We start from the raw sequence: 18,278 nt of genomic DNA, 5'->3' as shown, positions 1-18,278 counted from the left end.
ATCGAACAAAAGCCCGAACTCATCCTTCCACCACGCCACGTATCGCGACACATCCTGTCTACAAGACTCCTGCTTTCCCGCATGTTGAAGAGTCGATACAGCGCGTTCTTTTCCTTTTGTATACATAGCAAAACATGGTCAGTCGGGGTGGTCGATCAAAAGGTTGTGCTAATTGCCGTCGCCGGCGTGTGAAATGCGGTATGTCCATTCACCTGGTCAACCTTTGCTGAGACCTGCTGCATGTGCTGACGTGACAAGACGAAAACCGCCCTGAATGTGGACAATGCATCAAGCGTGGACTCAAATGTGAAGGGCCCAAAGACCTTACTTGGATCAATGAGAGTGTCACCTTTGAAAGCAAGCCGGCAAACACAACCCAGAACGCAATCGTCAGGATAGCTACTCCAAACCAGCTATCTCTCGCAGCCTTCGAAGATGATATCTGCTTAGCATATACGCGAAAGAACTTGCTACGCGGGGGACCTGTTGAGATAGCCTGCAACATGATCGAGAGCCATGCCGCGTCCATGCGAGGCGACGATCCTGGTCTTGATCTATTGCGAAAAGGCATAGTGAGCCTGTCTACCACCTTCTTCGGTAGCCAGCATCGACAGGGAAACATCACGACCAAAGGCTATCAACAGTATGGTCAGGTGTTGCGGCAGCTCAATTCGCATCTTGCTCGTACAGAGCTTCAGACGACGAACGAAACACTACTTACCTCACTGTCTTGTATGCTTCTCGAGATCTTTTTACCTACTGGATCAACGAACTTTCTGAAACACCTGCGAGGTCTCGACGCCATTGCGATGCTAAGAGGCCCACCCAAGGAGTCTGAAGGTATCAACGCTATCATCTTTCGGGGCCTGCGCATCCTTTCCATCGTTGGGGCACTTGCGGAATCCAGGCCCTCTATATACGCGACCGAGGAATGGAAGCGAATTCCGTCTGCACATTCCAATGAGTCGGGACTCTTCCAACACCACGTTTTCTCCATCTTGGCTGACTGCACCCGTCTCATCAGCCAGCGGAATGCTCTACTGCGCTCAAAAGCATGTTCAGAGAGCTTTGATTCCTTGCTTACCGAAGTGGAGGATGTGCTTAACAGTTTGGAAGGGCTACACCCGTTCTGGGAGGTCTTGAACCGGAACCAACTAGCTGGAACGGCTGAGCGATCTGACATGGCGAAGACACTAGGAGTGGCCAACCATGTTTCTGCAACAGCATTGATGCTTTACAACACCGCATACATATGCGTCATTCAGATCAAAGATTCATTGTCTCCATCGCCTGTCAACACCGCACTGCGAAACGCCGCCGCGATGAAAATCGCCAAATGCCTGGAGTTGAAAGAGTACGAGCAGCGGGAAGGTGCACCGCAATCCAATACCATAGCCTTTGTAGCTATCAAGGTAGCCTGGCAAGCTTTGGGTGGGTTCAACTCACCGGAAGGGCAGCGCTTAGCACATACTGTCAAGTCTGCCACCAATTCCGTCTTCGCACGAGCACCTATTCTTTCTGACGCGTCGCACTTTGCCCATTATGTTGAAGAGTCGCTATTCTCCAAATTCCTTGGTAGGATACCTCTTGTAGCACCGGATGGCGCAGCGTGTGTTGGCAACGAATTCGGTTTGTGGCCTGATGGGCCTCCAGGGGTCATCGAGTTCAGCATGCAACAGCTAAGCACGCCCTCCGAGTTCTTTTCAGAGACCACAATCGCGCCGCTCTAGTGTGGCGCAGCTACTGTATGTAAGCGGTACGAGATTAGCAGCGGTCGACAGGAATCCCTCCTTAGGATGCGATGTCGCAGTACATTACACGGACACGCCACTCCTAATCTACATCAGAAGACTTCTTCCACCGCCTTCTGGACCTCTATATTAATTTCGCGGATTGTCACGCGGCTCCACATGGCGTGTTTCCAAGCTTCCCCGGATTTAGACATTAGCCGGCGGGAATCTGAGAAATGAAACGCGGCGAATTTACATCTGAACGCGCTCCGGGCGAACGGCGCATCCTCATTGATGTGATGTCGATCCAAGAGGATCTTGAGCGATGTTCAACACAGACGGCTGTGGTTCTCTGGGTGTTCGCATTGACACAGAGTTCATGCCTCACTTCGCTTGGCCAAAACGGCGACACACTGACAGGCGTCACCAAACATCCGAGCTTCTACTATAGCAACTACCGGACAGGGTTTCTCGCCGCCTCCGATGACCCGGTTCAAGCAGTTTAAGCATGTCGTCTACCATAAACGAGCCAAGAGCCCCTAAGCTTCACGGGAATGACCTCAGGACAGCGGGCGGGGCCTTGGCGTTTATACATAAGATGGAGGGCATTGGCCTACAATGTGGGCAGTTCGAAACATCAGTCGTTCAAACAGTCGTTCTTCTATCAACATGGGTGTCAAGTCTTTCATTGTCGCGGCCTTTACTGCGGTTGCCATCGCTGGACCGATTCCCGAACCTCTCGACATGATGAAGCGGGCTGGGCCTGCTGCCGGACAAGTCATCACCAAGTGCGCCAACCCTGGTCAAATCGCACTTGCCTACGATGACGGCCCATCGCAATACACTCAGAAGCTCGTCGACACCCTGACTGCTGGTGGAGCTAAGGGTACTTTCTTCGTCACTGGATCGCTCTACGGTATGTATATGCTTCATTTACTACGAGCTGAAACCACCATCTAACATAAACAGGCTGCATCTACAACCAAAAGACCGCCCTCCAAAACGCGCACAAAGCCGGCCACCAGATCGCGTCCCACACCTGGTCCCACCCATCGAACTTCGGTTCCCTCTCCACCAACGACCTGACGTCGCAAATGACGCGCCTCGAGCAAGCCCTCGTCAACATCATCGGCGTTAAGCCCACCTACATGCGCCCGCCTTACCTCGCCACCGGCGGCAACGTGCTCCCTACGATGAAGACCCTCGGCTACCGTGTCATCACCGACGACGTCGACTCCGGTGACTGGAACGGCAAGACGCCCCAGCAGAGCCAGCAGGTGTTCCAACAGGCTGGTACCAGTGGCAACGGCCACATTCCTCTCATGCACGAGACTTATGCCAGCACGGTTAACACGCTCACCCCGTGGTTGATTAACTGGGCGAAGAACAATGGGCTTAAGATGGTTACTGTTGCTGAGTGCCTCGGTGATGCTCAGGGCGCGTATAAGAGTGGTACGCCTAACGGTCAGGGAACCTGCTAGGCTCGTTGATACGGGGATGAATCGAAGCTATCGTGCTGCATGTTTCGATCACATTGCTCGATGCGGAAGGAATGGCCAGTACATGGCGATGTTGGTGAACTTTGATTAGTGTACATATTTACTTCTAGAAAGACTCTTTTGCGAGAACAGGATTACTGCTTCAACCACATGTTTATGATCTTGCCCAGGTAAGCTTCGTGTTTGACAGATCACGTGCCCTGACGGTGCCTTCCAACGTTCCTTCCCTCGGTAAGTAGGTGCGTCATCGCTCTCCGTGCATCCTCTTCCCCCCACCAACGAGTGTGACTTCATCGACGAACGATCATTATGCCTTCATATGTTCCGGATGTTGCATACGCTCCCATCTTCCCGATTGCTCCTCCGGTGCTGCGAAACGCGCTTCCATATGGCTTTGAACGCACTGCACAGCCTGATGTCTCTCGCCATGCGCGGCATGATGTTCAGCAAACCTCACTTTGCCTCTATTACCTACATCCTCCAGTATCATCATCTTGTTCCGGCTCACTCACCCTCACCTTGGACTCTCTCACCCATTAGCGCCCTTGCCGAAGTTGGGCTCTGGATGGCTTCATGCCTGGTATATTATGCCTCCTTCCTCCTACAGCTTCCCTAATCTACTCACTCTTCATCGACTTGCCCATCATGGATTTGTTGGACCTACCGCCTGAAATATTTCAGAAGATCATCGCAAGTTATGTTCACACCGTCGGGATCTGCAAGGCTTGGGAGCGCCGCAAGGTCTGCAGTAAGTGTTATCGTTGCGCACTTTCAGCACAGGCTCACCTTTTTTAGAAACATTCGCTGCCTTCATCTCCGCAGAGTGCTTTGGCAGGCAGCCTATGAACAAATACGTGCATCCACCAGCAAAGAAACTGTTCTTGCAACACCTCGGTCTATATCTTGGGTACCGAATTGAAGCCGCAAATGGAGCACCAACACTATTGCCTACTCTTATTCGCAAAGTGATTGACCAGTTCATGACCGTCACCAATCAAACATCGGATGTCGTCCGTGCCTCCTACACGCAAAAAGTCTGCGACACCATCAAGTACTGCAGCCCTACCGCCTACACCCTTGCGACAGCACCCACCGTCTTGACATGCAACAACGTCGCCAGCGACTCACTCGACACATGTTGCTTAGTCATTGCGACAGCGATAAAAGACAACCAACTTGTCGATTATTACCTCTCTCATGGTGTCTCTGTGTGGAGCACGACGCGCGCCTTCTACCCGCCCATTACCGTTGCTGCGGTGATTCAATCTGTCGAGTTGGTATCTCAGTTCCTGGAGCAAGCAGAGAGCGGTCTTGCGAAAACAAAGAAAGCCAAGGCGAAGGGGATACTGGCCAAGTGCATGGCCATCGTTACTACTGGAACAAAAGGCTGGGAAGTGGCCATCGTGCTGACAGACTGGTGGTATCAGCATCTTCCTAAACCAGAACCAGGAAGAATCCTTCAATGGATCTATCGAGCTGTGGAATCTTGTGCGGCCGAATTTCTTCATCATATCCTCGACCACGGTATCACCCTGACAATGAAAGCCGACCTAGTACGACGCGTCTATCAAACACATTTTAGGGCCGAAGCCCAGGACCTTCTCGCTGGGGCTTTGATTGATCGAGGTATTCTGGACGTGTCGAAATTTCATCATGACGCGAGAGATTTCTCCGGCTCTCTTTTGGCCCTAGCTGTTAAGGAGTCCAACATCCCACTTGCTAGAAGATACTTGGACTCTAGTCTGGGCCGCAACGGCTTGCGAAATCGAAAGGGCGAATACGAATTTCCGCTGATCCGTGCCGTGGAAAAGGCCGACGATGATATGGTCAAGCTTCTACTGGAATATGGCACCGATCCATCCCCAGCGCTATGTTGGATTCGCTTAGGAGCTATCATACTTGATCGGGAGACCGAGCAAAGGTTCAAGGCATTGCTAAGCGCCGCGACATATGACGCAAGAAAGGAATGGCGTCGCGATCGCTAGTATTGTGCGACGATGTCTCCATGACTCGTGTCCAGTACACTCGGCGTCAGACTCCTAAGACGGGTTGTCGGAAGCATACGAGTTGATGGATGTCTTCCACAAAAGCTTCTTCTTTCCTGTATGCTTTTTGCTTTACTCAGCTCATGGCGTTCAATTCCAGGTCACCAGAACCACGAAGCAGATGGACTTCATAAAAGCACTTGCTGTCTGATTTTCTTTGTCTATGCGCAGTGGGCTTCATAGCTCACTCTACATAGCCTTTATCATTTCAATATACGATTGCACTCCAATGGAGCTGAGCTACCAATTTCGCTGCTGTGACTCACAGACCAGTAATAGCACCCCGCTCAAGGACAAAACTAAACACCGTGAAGTCTCTAACAAGCCTACGTCTTCTCATGCGCGTGTCGTTGGCCTATTGTAGGCTACATGATGCAGGCCTGATCAACTCCCTCTTTGCATGAGGTGACAGACTACCTGAAGTCCAGGACGCATATCGACAACGAGAGTTCACACACGCATCACACCAAGTTATAGTAAGCAAATTTTTTGAACTTTACAATGGATATTTCTGTCGCCGGCCAACTCTTGCGAACCAGGCGAACAATACTGTTACAAAGCCAATGCGCACTTGTCTATGCTACAAAAGCCACGACACCATACGCATGCTTCCGTCTAGAGTGGAATGAAACCCTTTGAATCATCGCCAAGCACTCCTCCATGTCATAAACCATGCCACAATCAATGCACCTTGGAAAGTAAAAAAGAGATCAATAAAACTACATCTTCAGCCACTCTCACCTCCTGGCGTCCAGGTCCTTGAAAGTCGCTGGGCTGGGAGGAACCAATGGGCCCTTGACACCATCGTTGCCCTGCGGCTCGATGTATCCAGGCGCCTTGCCGTACTCGCCGGAGAAGTACTTGTGGAAATCTTGGCTGTCCTCGAAGGGACGGGGTCCGAGTAGCCTGATCATGTCTTCGCGGCCGAGCATCTCCTTCTTGAGAAGCTCCTCTGCTACGAGGCCGACTTCGTGCTTCTTCTCGGTGAGGAGGTCCTTGCATTGCTTGTAGGCTTCGTCGACGATGCGCTTGACCTCCATGTCGATGTTCTTGGCAGTATCTTCGGAGAAGGGCTTGGTGAGTTGTTGGCCCTCGCCGTCTTCGAAGTAGATGTATCCGATCTTCTTGCTCATGCCCCACTTGCTGACCATGGCGGTGGCCATGGCGGTCACCTTGCGGAAGTCGTCGGATGCGCCCGAGGTGACGGTGTCGAAGTGGAGCTCTTCGGATACACGGCCTCCTAGAGTCATGGCCATGCGGTCCATCAGCTGGTTGACGTTCATGAGGTATGTGTCGCCGTTGGGGAGGTACTGGGCGTATCCAAGAGCGCCTTGGCCACGGGGAATGATGGAGACCTTCAGGAGAGGGTCGGCCCACTTGAAGTACCAGCCGCAGATAGCGTGGCCGGCCTCGTGGTAGGCGACGGTCTTCTTCTCCTCGGGCTTCAGGACAAGGGACTTCTTCTCGAGACCTCCGATGACACGCTCGATGGCTTGCTCGAAGTGTACCATGGCAACAGTCTCGGCATTAGCACGGGCGGCTGCAAGTTGTTAGTGCATGTGCAGTCAAGAGGGTCATAAATACGTACCGATCAGAGCAGCTTCGTTAACACAGTTGGCAATGTCGGCACCGGAAAAGCCCGGCGTCAAAGCTGCTAGCCTGCCCTTCAAGAACTCCATGTCCTCGTTGGTGACGATCTTCGCCAGATGAACACCGAAAATCTGTCCTCGTCCGTCCATGGTGGGCTTGTCGATGCTGATGTGCCTGTCGAAACGACCAGGTCTCATAAGCGCTTTGTCCAATACGTCGGGTCGGTTAGTACCAGCCAACACAACGACTTGCTCAGTGGTGTTGAATCCGTCCATCTCTGTCAGGATCTGGTTGAGAGTAGCCTCGCGCTCGTCGTTGCCACCGCCGAAGTTCTGCTTCGATCGGGCACGACCAATAGCGTCAATTTCGTCAATGAAGATGATGCAAGGCGTGCTCTTGCGCGCATTGGCGAACAAGTCGCGGACACGCGATGCACCAACACCGACGAACATCTCGACGAACTCAGAACCACTGACACTGAAGAACGGGACGCCCGACTCTCCTGCGGTCGCCTTGGCAAGAAGCGTCTTACCAGTACCGGGGGATCCAGATAGAATAGCACCACGAGGGATCTTGGCGCCGAGCTTCTGGAATCGACTTGGGTCTTTGAGGAAAGAGACGAACTCCATGATCTCTAGCTTGGCCTCGTCCATACCGGCGACATCTGAGAACTTGACCTTGACATCCGTCTCGTGGTTGAACTTCTTGGCGCGACTCTTACCCATGCCGAACACACCACCGCCTCCGCCAGCGCCGCCTCCCGCACGTCTGGTGAAGTAGAAGAGCGCACCAAGGACGAGGATGGTGGGACCGAAGGACAAGAAGGTGCCGAACCAGGAGATCTCGCTCGAGTATGCCACTGGTATGCGTTCGGAGCTTGGGATGCCCAGCTCATACTGCGCGTCGTCCATCTTGCGCTCAAAGGCCTCGACGGAACCGATTGTGAAGTAGTAGTAGAAGTTCTGGTTGACGGAAGGCGAGTCGGGATACATGGACGATACGGCCTCGCGGTGCAGGTAGACCTTCGCTCTGTTGCCGTTCAGAATGACGATCTTCTCGACCAAACCCTTGTCCAGGAAGGTCGTTCGGAACTCCTGCCATGTTATTTCCTTGGAGTTCTCGCTCGGGAAGATGGTCTTGTATGTGAGGTATGCGAGGAAGGCGCTGATGAGGATCGTGTTGGTGTCCATACCGCCGCCGAACATGGGCCCCACTGGTCCACCAGCTCCGCCAGCGCCACCCTTGGATCCCTTGCCTGGGCCCGGGTCATGTGCGCCCGACTTCTGCTGTGGTTCCTCGGAGCCGTCCTTGAACTTCTGCTGATGTTGGTCCGCCGCCTTGCGTGCCATGTTGGTTGTTAACCGCGAGATCTTGGCCGCGGTGGCCAGGTCCAGCTTCTCGCCTCTCTCCAGCTTGTCCATCTCCTGTCGCAGCTCTGGTGGTATTCCAGTGCGCTTAATCTCGTCCATTGCTTCCTTGATGTTCTGCTTCTGTGACTTGGGGACGCCCATGGACACGAATGAGACTAGTTGATCCAGCATCTTCTCCTCCTCTGGCGTAAGTTTGGACATTTGAGGCTCTCCCTCCTTCTTTCCAGACAATCTGAACTCAGGCTTGTGAGGCGTGCCGTCCTTCTTCGCTGGCTCGTCATCCTTCTTCTCCTTGGGCTCCTCCGGGGGCCCGGTCGCAAATCTCCGCACTCGTTGCTGGGTATATATACATTGTGGTATCGGTGCTCGTGTGCGTAATGTGCGTGGTGCCCTCGTGGCAGCGTTGAGGCAGGGTCGGGATAGGCGCGCTAGGTTGCCTGAGCGGCGGAGGAGTGTCGACATGGCGGCGGAACAGAGGTGCCGGGACTGCGGGGTGGGGTATAATATAACAATGGAAGGGGGTGTGTGACAAGTAAAGAAGAGTGACTGTATTACCGCGCCTGTTCACTGCCTCGGGCTGGCAGTAGAAGAATGTCTTGTGGCGGGTGCGCTTCGATGGCGAAAGCTAGGATATGACAGAATCATCGAAGTTCTACCCATGCCACCGACACGCCGACTGCCTTACTAAGCGGGGCTGCCTGCCCGCATTACGCGTGAACATGTGCCAGAGTCTAGAACCACGCCTTGACTCGACTGTTTCTTTTGCTTTTGATCCTCTTATATTTTCGCCTCAATGCTCTGCAAGAACATGCGGTACGTGTAGACACCAATTGCCTCCGATTAGAGTAGGTTCCCTGCCTCGGTCCGACCGCCACGCGTATTCATCTCCATGACCAAGAGACGCGCAAGTAGGAATTCAATTGATGAAACAGTAAAGTCTCTGATCAGCGCACTACAATACATGTGACATCCAGATCTCATGTAAAGTTCGCACCCGAACAACTCCGTCAAACCACTGCATGTAGATCATGCAGGTGCACGATACATGCACCGACCGACTAGTTCCATCATCCATCCTGGTCCGGGGCGATTACCATGGGTCGTCAGCCCGCAGCTATAGCGCACGAAAGTACCAACCTTATTCACACGCAGTCAGCGCCATGTTTATTCATCCGGGCCGGTATAATAGATACTTAAGGTCTTCGAACTGCCAAAGACTTCCATTTCCCAATCAATCCCACCATAGCAATGCGTCACTCTGTCATAGCCTTCGCTGCGCTCACGTTCTCCTCTCTCATATCCGCACAAGCACCCAATGCTTCAGACGCTACCTACCTGACTGCACCTGCTTTAGTCACCACAACTGAGAACACCACCACCATTCAATGCTGGCGCCTGAAATACCCTTTCACAGTATCTACAACAGCAGGGACCGCGGGAAGCCGTGCCATAGCATTAGGCAATGTGACGAGTCTAGGCTATGTCATCCAGCCACCGCGATTTGACGGCGGATTGCATAATGCGCCTACAACACAGTGAGTAGATTGGCTGTACGCTGAGCTGCGCTGACACTTTCAAGAATCGTACACTTCCTATCTGGACTCGCGCGTATCACTTTACCCCAGGACCCATCTCAGGAGCTGTGGTTGCCTGGGGGTAAGGGCGGTCTGGTGGTCGCTGCGGATGTAACGGGCGAGGGACACATAACAACGTATCCGAGTGACCAAGACACGGTCGCCATTACTGCACCTTTTGACGATGGTGTGGTTCCACAGTATGAAGTGATCAACGAAGGGCCGTGTATGGGGCGACAGACGTTCATCTAGTAGACTAGAAATGCGATTTGAATGGAAAGAAGGTGCATGTTGGTTGTACAGTCTATTCGTTGGCTCGATGCAAAGAGAATTGTGGTGTTCCGCTTCCTTCCTCCAACTCCTGGTGCTATACACCTTCATTCATCTCTTATTATACAGCCACTTACTCCTCGTCGGCGAACAGGGCACGGCCAGTCTTGGAGTTGAGGAACTCGTTCCTGATGTCATTGTCAGCGTGCCATTCAACGCATCTTTGCCCATATGTGATCCTGCTGTTCCTGGTAACATCCATTGACTCACCTCTCGATAGCCCACTGCATGGTGCCGTATGCGATAGCCAGAGGGGGGATGAAGTAGAGGACTTGGTTCCTTGAGCGGCGCATGACGTTCCAGAAGCCCTTGCCGATGAAGGTAGCCATGGGGCGCTGTCGGTTGGGGCTCAAGGCGTAGGTGACGACGCCCTTGCCGGGGCGGCCACCGCCCTCGTAGGGGTTACCCCATGAGCCGATGTGCCAACTATGCCACTGTCAGCATGATCTCCTTCCTACTCCGATGGGTGTGCGATGCGAGGCGGGTCGAAGAACGGATTCTTTCGGGGAAGGTGGCCGGGGCTGCGTGCGGGTGGAGCGCGGACGTACGTGGTCTTGGTCTTTGCGAGGGTTTCAGACGGTCCCATAGCCATTTTGACGGTGTGAGAGTTGCGTGTGGAGGTGCAATGCGTGGGCGGCGGCGTTCGCGTTGCTGTCAGAAAGCTGCGAGCGGTGCTGGAATGCCAAGCCTTTTCTGCTAGCACCAATTGCGGCAAGGCGCGGCAAGAGCGAATAACACCAACCTGATTGGCCGCTCACCCCCGATACAACTCTCTCGAACATTCACCTTCCGACGACCGGACTGGAGGAGCTTTCACATGACGGCGACTACCTCGTGATGTATGGACACTTACCCAAGCCTTCAATCACGCCGGCTGCGAATGTTCATACGCGTCTATCGGCCTGGACTGTCGAGGTAACATCGTAAACTCAAACCTGAGTGACATCACAAAAGACAACGGAAACCCTGGCTTGAACTGCGCATCTGGACCTTGAGACTAAGCTGTAGCTGTATCCGACCACAGTTCCGAAAGATCGGCTATCATTGCGTCAGCGACGGCATACCCGCGTTGCAGCACGCTACGAAACAAATCCAAGACCTCGTGCATGTCATGAGCATCCCGGACACGCGCTCCTGCGACTCTCAAAGGAAAAAACAGTAGCACACCCGCAACCCCGTTAGCCAGCAACTCGCGACTCAGGCACAGGATTTGACGCATGTGCCACTCGATCTGGGAGCGAGCTAGGATCGGCGCACATGGTGCCATTGGCTTGGTCCAATGTACGTGGTAGTCGTAAGTACCCGAAAGGTAGATGCTAATGGCGTTGTAGTATATGTGAGCAACAAGAAGTTCTGGGTCTGATGCACCTGATGCATGCTGCCAGCAGTTGCTCACCTCCCACCATTCGTGCAAGGATTGCTGAAGTAGTAAGCCTTCAGCAGCAAGGTATCGTGCACGCTCAGCTTGTACTTCCTCTCGCAGATGCTCTGCTTCAAATTCACAGAATTGGATAGTACGTATGCTCAACTCAGAAACGCTGGGTAACATGTCGAAGAGTGCTTCTTTCGGGTGCCAGAGTGCTGCACCTTCGCCAGTCCAGAGCTCTGCTAGTGCGGTAGTCCACACAGGCTGACTGAGAAAAGTTGGTTCAGAGTAGATCAAGGCCCTCGATATTTCGAATATACGGGCTGAAAGGAAGAAGTTACGCTTCTGTGTATTCCTTTGGTCAGGAAGAGCAAGGCATGAAGGTGGTTGGAGCCGCAGGATTGCGCAAGTCCCGTGCAAGAAGTGCGAGAGCCAGTTGGTCCCGCTGGCATCGCACATTAGCTAAGCCATGTTAGCCGTTGTCACCTCCTATATGGGATTGACGCTTACCTCGAAAAGGCCGAGCAGAAAGGTCGTCCACAGTGTTGATGGATCGTCCGCAATTTTGTTGTGGGTAATGCGGGCTTGGACACTTCTCACGGATCTTACGTAAAGCTGCATCGCGCCCTGGCGTCCTTCAGGGTCTTTGGTCCCCAAAACTTCCCATTGAACCCGTTGGCATCGGTGCAAGGCTGCTACTGCACAGAGAGCATCCCTCAAAGCGACCGAAGAATGCATCATGCTTTGCAACTCCTTTTGCAGTAGTAGACCACCACTGGAAAGAACATTCATCGGTAGGAAGGAGCCGAAAAAGTAAGCCATGTTTTCCTCAGCTCTCCCTGGGCTAATTGGCGATCGTGGCTGAAGCTGCTTCTCGGCTCCTGGGTTGACGAAGACAAAGCTCGAAACTGCCGACCTCGTGGGCACCACACACTCTTGTCTTCTCCCTTTGCAGTAATCGCAAGGAACGCCGCCATTACACTATAACCAATTAGTGCTGCCAGACTTGGTAGGGCTGGATCACTTGCTTTGATCTTGCGCTTAACACAGGCTTCGCACCTTTTCCGTCTAGCCTTACGACCATCATACGGCCCAATGCTGGGTGACATGCGTGGCGCTCGTGCGAAGGTACGTTGTGTAGCGACAAAGGCAGATTGCTAATGCAAGGCAAGCGATGAGGCGTCGTCTATTACAGTATCGGAGATTTGCAGGATGTCGTCAAAAGATGCTTCAGGAAGTGGTATCGCGTCGCCAAAGGACGAAGCATACGAGCAACGGGCCCACTAGAGGCGGTGCCAGCTAACTTGACCGTTTTAGGAAACGAATAAACGCGTCTAGACTTTCTTGGGACTAGATACCAATGGCACCGACAAGCCGCCGGGGAAGATCTCCTCCACTACCCATGTCGGTCGAAAATGCGGCTCTGCTGCACTAGCAAAGACACCAGCGTATAGTCGAATCCACTGTGATGTCCGCTTTTGGTCACGATAGAGCGCCGGAAGAGGGTCGAGCATTCTCATGCACGTAGATGCTTACACCCAGCCAGAACTATAGATACCACTCATACACTCGAAGAACTTGATTTTCAGCACCTTCCTCTGCATTCGCTTCCAACTCTCAGAGATCTCACTTACTATCTCCACCGTCATCGACTACCGAAGTCATGGGACTTCGCACCTCAGTTCTGCTGGTACTTTTGGCATCTTCGCCTGGCCTTACATTTGCCAAAGCTACACTCCCAATCGTCGCCTCTCATCATCAAGATGTGATGATTGCTTCCGCCTCGCTGACCGACCATGCTCGCTCGGATCCGTACGCCAACGACGCCCGGCCTCGATCTATCATGGTATCCGGCTTCTACCCCACTACCCAATGCCGTCGCAAGAAGATCAAACCCTACATGCCTCCCGTGACGGCATCGTTCATGGACACCAAGTTCGGCGCATACGGTCTTCCCAATGGCAGTTTCCAATCACTGAGCCTCGAGACCTGCATGCCTCCGGCCAAACGAGGCGGTTGCTCGAAAGACCTGCCAGTCGTTCTCTTCTCAGGCGCACTCGCTACATCTCGACATCTATACAACGCCATACTCCAGAACATTGCGGCTACTGGTTATGTGGTACTCTCCATTGACCACCCTTACGATGCGGACATGGTGGAGTTCCCGGACGGTACCATAGTGACGGGCGTTGATATCGAGAGCGATGCCGAGATTGAGCTTGCACTCAACACACGAGTTGCAGACATTGAGTTTGTCTCCAAGCAAATGAAGAACGCCTCAGCTATCAAAGAGCTACTTCCAGGATACGCGGGCGCCAAGAATGCACCCAAGATGGCTGTCATCGGACACTCCCTAGGAGGTGCAGCAGCAGCCAGTGCGATGATGTCAATAACCTCACTCAAGGGCGGAGTCAACCTCGACGGCTCCATGTTCGGTTCCGTATTGACAACCGGCTTCAACAGCCCCTTCATGCTAATGGGCCACGAGAACAAAACACAAGAAACAGATCCGTCTTGGAAGACCATCTGGCCAAACCTCACTGGCTGGAAGAAGGAGTTTGAAGTCAAACACTCAGCACACTACAGCTTCTCGGATCTTCCTCTGGTCATCTCTGCGTTGGGTCTGGATGGGAAGTTGCCAGCGCAGGTAGGAGAGCTGCTGGGTTCTATTGAGGGTCGTAGGATGACGGGCCTTACGACTACGTATGTTGCAGCTTTCTTGGATATGGTGTTGAAGGGTGGGAAGGAAGGTGCTTTTGCTAAGGCTGGCGGTCGGTTCACTGAGGTTGAGGAGGTGGCTTAGGCGATGAGGAGGATGTCGCGATTGGAGTTGTGCCTTGGTGTTGGAGGTACAAGGGACGATGTTAGTATTCTATAGTTATGTCGATAGTCCTTAATCATTAAACTGTAGTGGCTTACCGTATCCTGGTATTACATTAGTCCCGACATCAAGTCCTTAAACTCCATGATTCAACATCTTGTGTCGTAACTCCTTACTCCTGTCAATGGCGTCTAGCGTTTGCCTAATTTGGTGTTAGCGCCGTTGCCGTGCACGAATCCCCAGCCGGTCTTCGGCAGAACTTCTTTCACACCACTCGTCTCTAACAGCAACAGCGCCCACCAGCTCACCTCCATAATGAGGCTGCCAAAACCAACCACAAAGCAGCTCAATTCTGGTGCGCGCGTGCCTACTCCAACGACGCATCCGTCCTCCGTCCCCGCTCGCAGCGGATTTGGGAAGAAAAATGCCCAAAGGCACCAAAGGTTGCGTACTTTCGACGATAGACCGCCGCCGTCAAGTCTGGATAGCCAGAAACAAGAACACTTTGACAATGCATCATTCCAGCTGTATTTCGAAGAACGACTGGAAGAGCTAGGAGAAGACCTCAAAGCTTTGACACGCAACTCTCCATACTCACTGCTTGCAAGCTTTTACCGCGACACTAATCCCCTTTGGAACTATAATTGGAAAGATTTGCCCGAAAAGCCTTGGATTTCGGGAACGACATCCGGGGAGACAACTCGTTCTTTATGCCGAGGCCAGTATCACAAGATGGTAAAGGATAAATATCTGCATAGTCGTAGAGACATCGAACAGAAATGCCCTAAGCTACACAGATACCTGGTAGAGTATCATGGCAGTACACGGCAAGCTATCCTTAGCACATTACCACTACGGATAGCTACGGGTGACGCATTGACGACTGCACACCTCCTCGCACACCGGAAATTTGTGAAACGAGCTCTAGACTTGCGCACGACGGCCAAGAACATTTTTCATACTGCGATGTTCATGAACAAGATGCTCAAAGAACTGGAGAATAATCGCGTAGTATCGGCAGCATCACTATTTGACATGGACTACTTCCAGATCAAGGTACAATTTCATTGTAAGAGGGAAAGCCAACGAGAAGCTTTGCGAAATGTGCGTAGGTCAACGCAACATGTACGGTCGACTGTCGAGCCATCCATTTCAGACTCTGGACTTGGCCTGTGGAAACGTATCTCTGCCTTGCCATCACGGTTTCATGGTAGCCATTGGCTTCAGTTGATTCTCAATCCTCGGGAGACTCAAACATCTCAGCCAAGGCACAACTCCGCTTCGACAGAATACAACCGAGCTGGTGCGGCTCGGGTCAAGCCTATTCACCATTTCTACGACCATTTTGCTTTCCTTGACAAGCATTCTCAATTATGGCCAGCTTCTATTCTACGTCTCATGCATTACGAGATGAACAAGATGTTGGGCCGACTGTATGGGCAACGAATACCGAATTTCTTAAACGAACATTATAGGATGACGAAGGCGAGGGCTCATCAAATACCTGTCCCTGTTGTTCACGCGCGTGTCGCGCACTGGATTACAATACGGAAGTTGCAGGCCCAGATTAACATGACTGCAAAGGAGCTGGAGGATATGGTTGACGACCTCTTCGACTTTCAAATCTTCCAATATACCAACACATCTGTCCGGGTATCGCAGGGTTTGATTGACAAGAGTCGTGCTATAGGAATGGAGATGCTGGAACGCGAAGAATCGTGAAGACACTAGGTACATGGAGAAGGCTGCGATCCGAGTTTAACAGGCGGTTTGAGCGCTACAAGAAAGATGTCAAATTTCTACAAATCAGCACATGCATCAACTCCATCTGCTAGAACGAGAACCGCCCTCGTCAGCGTACGTTCTACCGAAGTACTATACACTGTCATGTCGCAGTCTCACCTGGGCATACTAGAGCCCTATATCCTGCGTAGATTCTTGTTCTAGGGCCGCCTACCAAGACATACACATCATTGAGACCGTCATAGCACGTATCAAATGTGACAGTCCATGCCACCTCATGACCGTTGGCGCGTGGTAAGTGTCAAAGACGACTGATCAGAAACGACATGGCCGGATCTTACCGAGATCGTGGGGCACAATCGCATGTACCTGTACTAGCGCAAGCGTATCCACAAAGCTGGCGTTCTCTCCTCATTATATGTCACTGTACCGCACCATATCCATGGACGTGAAGAATGACATACGGAGAGGAGCACGCGCTGTGCCGATGCGAACTGTAAGCAGTGCGGCTACGCGGCACGCCACCAATTTGCTAACCAGCCTCTTGCAGAATACATCGACATTTGAAATCATTAATAAGAACAACAGGAGCGAAAGTGACGTTCGAGGTGCACCACCAGGAGGGCTAGATCCGAGGCTTGCCGTGCGATTAAACGTTCTTCCAGTGGTCCCGATGTTTCTAGCGTGATGACGTCACCCGCAGCTGTCGCGCTACATCTATGATATGGAGTGTATCAGCATCAAGCATCAGAAGGGACCCCAAACAACTTGAGCACTTACTCAAAATCTCAATCATTTCAATCATGGCACCTAAGATCTTCCTGTATGTATATACATTGCAAAGCTGATCCACCTTACTGACGCTTCTTTCCATGCAGCACCGGCGCGACCGGGTACATTGGAGGCGACACCCTCTTTGCGCTGTATGACAAGCACTCTGATTACGAGATTGCGGCTCTTGTGCGGACAGGTACCTATCACCCTCCTCATGATGAATGGGGCATTATGTTGACATTGGTGAAGAGGAAAAAGCAAAGACTGTCACCGAAGCGTTCCCCAAGGTGCGGATCGTCATCGGTGGCTTGGACGACTCCAAAACTCTGGAAGAAGAGGCAGCAAAGGCAGATGTAGTCATTCGTGAGTCACCCATAACCTCCTCAGCCATAGAGTCAACACTAACAATCGCAGACACCGCAGATGCATCCGACCACGAAGGCGCCGCAAAGGCCATCGCAAAGGGCCTAGCATCCGGCCACTCCAAAGAAAAGCCCGGCTTCTGGCTGCACACCGGCGGCACCGGCATTCTCTGCTGGGAAACCATGCGTGACGACAACAAGCTAGGCGAATGGTCAGAACGCGAATACAACGACTGGACCGCCGTGCAAGACCTAACCGGCCTACCAAAAGACGCCTTCCACAAGAACGTCGACGACCTCGTACTTTCCGCCGGTTCCGAATCAGTCAAAACAGCTATCCTCTGCCCACCTACCATCTACGGACGCGGACGAGGCCCATCGAACACCCGAAGCAGACAGGCGTATGAACTTGCCCATTTGATCTTGACCGGCGAATACATCCCCATCATCGGCCAAGGAAAAGCACGCTGGAACAACGTCCACGTCTCGGACCTCGCTCAGCTCTTCGTTCTGCTCACTGAAGCCGCTGTGAACAACAACACCGACGCTAAGCTCTGGAACGAACAGGGGTACTACCTCGTTGAGAACGGCGAGCACCTTTGGGCTGATCTCGCGCGCCTCATGGGTAAGAAGGCGACAGAGCTGGGTCTTGTTAGCAAGAAAGAGTTGAAGGAGCAACAGCTTGGTAAGGACAAGGCGATTGAGCAGGCGGGCTTCGAGGCTGTGAGTTGGGGGTTCAATAGTAGGGGTAAGGCGGAGAGGGCGAAGAAGTTGGTGGGATGGCAGCCGAAGGGACCGAGTATTGAGGATACGGTTGAGGAGATATTGAAGGATGAGAAGGGGAGGTTGGAGAAGAAGTGAGAGGCGTAGTAGCTTATCACTGTTAATTAACTCTTATCTGGCAAGGCTTTAGGATGCGTGCAATCAAACAGCATAGTTAGGCGAACCTGCGCATATCTTGGCCGCATCGATACGATGTTCAGGCTGCGCCACACAATCTTCAGGCCTGATGTTTCACACGCCAGGCAGCAGCAGCTGCACCTGATTGCGCTATCAGATTCCCAAGAGTACAAG

General features: G+C 52.6%; 7 protein-coding genes across 7 annotated transcripts; 5 read left to right on the top strand and 2 right to left on the bottom strand.

Moving 5' to 3' along the window:
• Positions 1-503: 503 nt before the first annotated feature.
• Positions 504-1,730, top strand: J4E78_003560 (uncharacterized protein; the record flags this gene model as incomplete). The annotated part of the gene is made up of 1 exon (XM_049364198.1): positions 504-1,730. The coding sequence occupies one exon, from the start codon at positions 504-506 to the stop codon at positions 1,728-1,730; it is 1,227 nt and encodes a 408-aa protein (XP_049224863.1).
• Positions 1,731-2,399: 669 nt separating this feature from the next.
• Positions 2,400-3,211, top strand: J4E78_003559 (uncharacterized protein; the record flags this gene model as incomplete). The annotated part of the gene is made up of 2 exons (XM_049364197.1): positions 2,400-2,646; positions 2,700-3,211. The coding sequence occupies 2 exons, from the start codon at positions 2,400-2,402 to the stop codon at positions 3,209-3,211; spliced, it is 759 nt and encodes a 252-aa protein (XP_049224862.1).
• Positions 3,212-3,874: 663 nt separating this feature from the next.
• Positions 3,875-5,214, top strand: J4E78_003558 (uncharacterized protein; the record flags this gene model as incomplete). Its single annotated transcript, XM_049364196.1, has 2 exons — positions 3,875-3,977; positions 4,025-5,214. 2 exons carry the CDS (start codon positions 3,875-3,877, stop codon positions 5,212-5,214), a joined length of 1,293 nt encoding a protein of 430 aa, XP_049224861.1.
• Positions 5,215-6,011: 797 nt separating this feature from the next.
• YTA12 (Mitochondrial inner membrane m-AAA protease component) lies at positions 6,012-8,696 on the bottom strand (the record flags this gene model as incomplete). Its single annotated transcript, XM_049364195.1, has 2 exons — positions 6,012-6,814; positions 6,863-8,696. The coding sequence occupies 2 exons, from the start codon at positions 8,694-8,696 to the stop codon at positions 6,012-6,014; spliced, it is 2,637 nt and encodes an 878-aa protein (XP_049224860.1).
• Positions 8,697-10,211: 1,515 nt separating this feature from the next.
• On the bottom strand, positions 10,212-10,730 carry J4E78_003556 (uncharacterized protein; the record flags this gene model as incomplete). The annotated part of the gene is made up of 3 exons (XM_049364194.1): positions 10,212-10,266; positions 10,349-10,564; positions 10,687-10,730. The coding sequence occupies 3 exons, from the start codon at positions 10,728-10,730 to the stop codon at positions 10,212-10,214; spliced, it is 315 nt and encodes a 104-aa protein (XP_049224859.1).
• Positions 10,731-13,347: 2,617 nt separating this feature from the next.
• On the top strand, positions 13,348-14,307 carry J4E78_003555 (uncharacterized protein; the record flags this gene model as incomplete). The annotated part of the gene is made up of 1 exon (XM_049364193.1): positions 13,348-14,307. The coding sequence occupies one exon, from the start codon at positions 13,348-13,350 to the stop codon at positions 14,305-14,307; it is 960 nt and encodes a 319-aa protein (XP_049224858.1).
• A 2,564-nt stretch (positions 14,308-16,871) lies between these two features.
• On the top strand, positions 16,872-18,065 carry J4E78_003554 (uncharacterized protein; the record flags this gene model as incomplete). Its single annotated transcript, XM_049364192.1, has 4 exons — positions 16,872-16,891; positions 16,947-17,038; positions 17,092-17,205; positions 17,257-18,065. The coding sequence occupies 4 exons, from the start codon at positions 16,872-16,874 to the stop codon at positions 18,063-18,065; spliced, it is 1,035 nt and encodes a 344-aa protein (XP_049224857.1).
• Between the last annotated feature and the right edge of the window lie 213 nt (positions 18,066-18,278).

The sequence above is a fragment of the Alternaria triticimaculans genome, assembly GCF_023758025.1.
Source record: "Alternaria triticimaculans strain BMP 0046 chromosome Unknown scaffold_3, whole genome shotgun sequence".
Taxonomy (NCBI): domain Eukaryota; kingdom Fungi; phylum Ascomycota; class Dothideomycetes; order Pleosporales; family Pleosporaceae; genus Alternaria; species Alternaria triticimaculans.
This window is presented reverse-complemented; position numbering and strand designations above follow the sequence as displayed.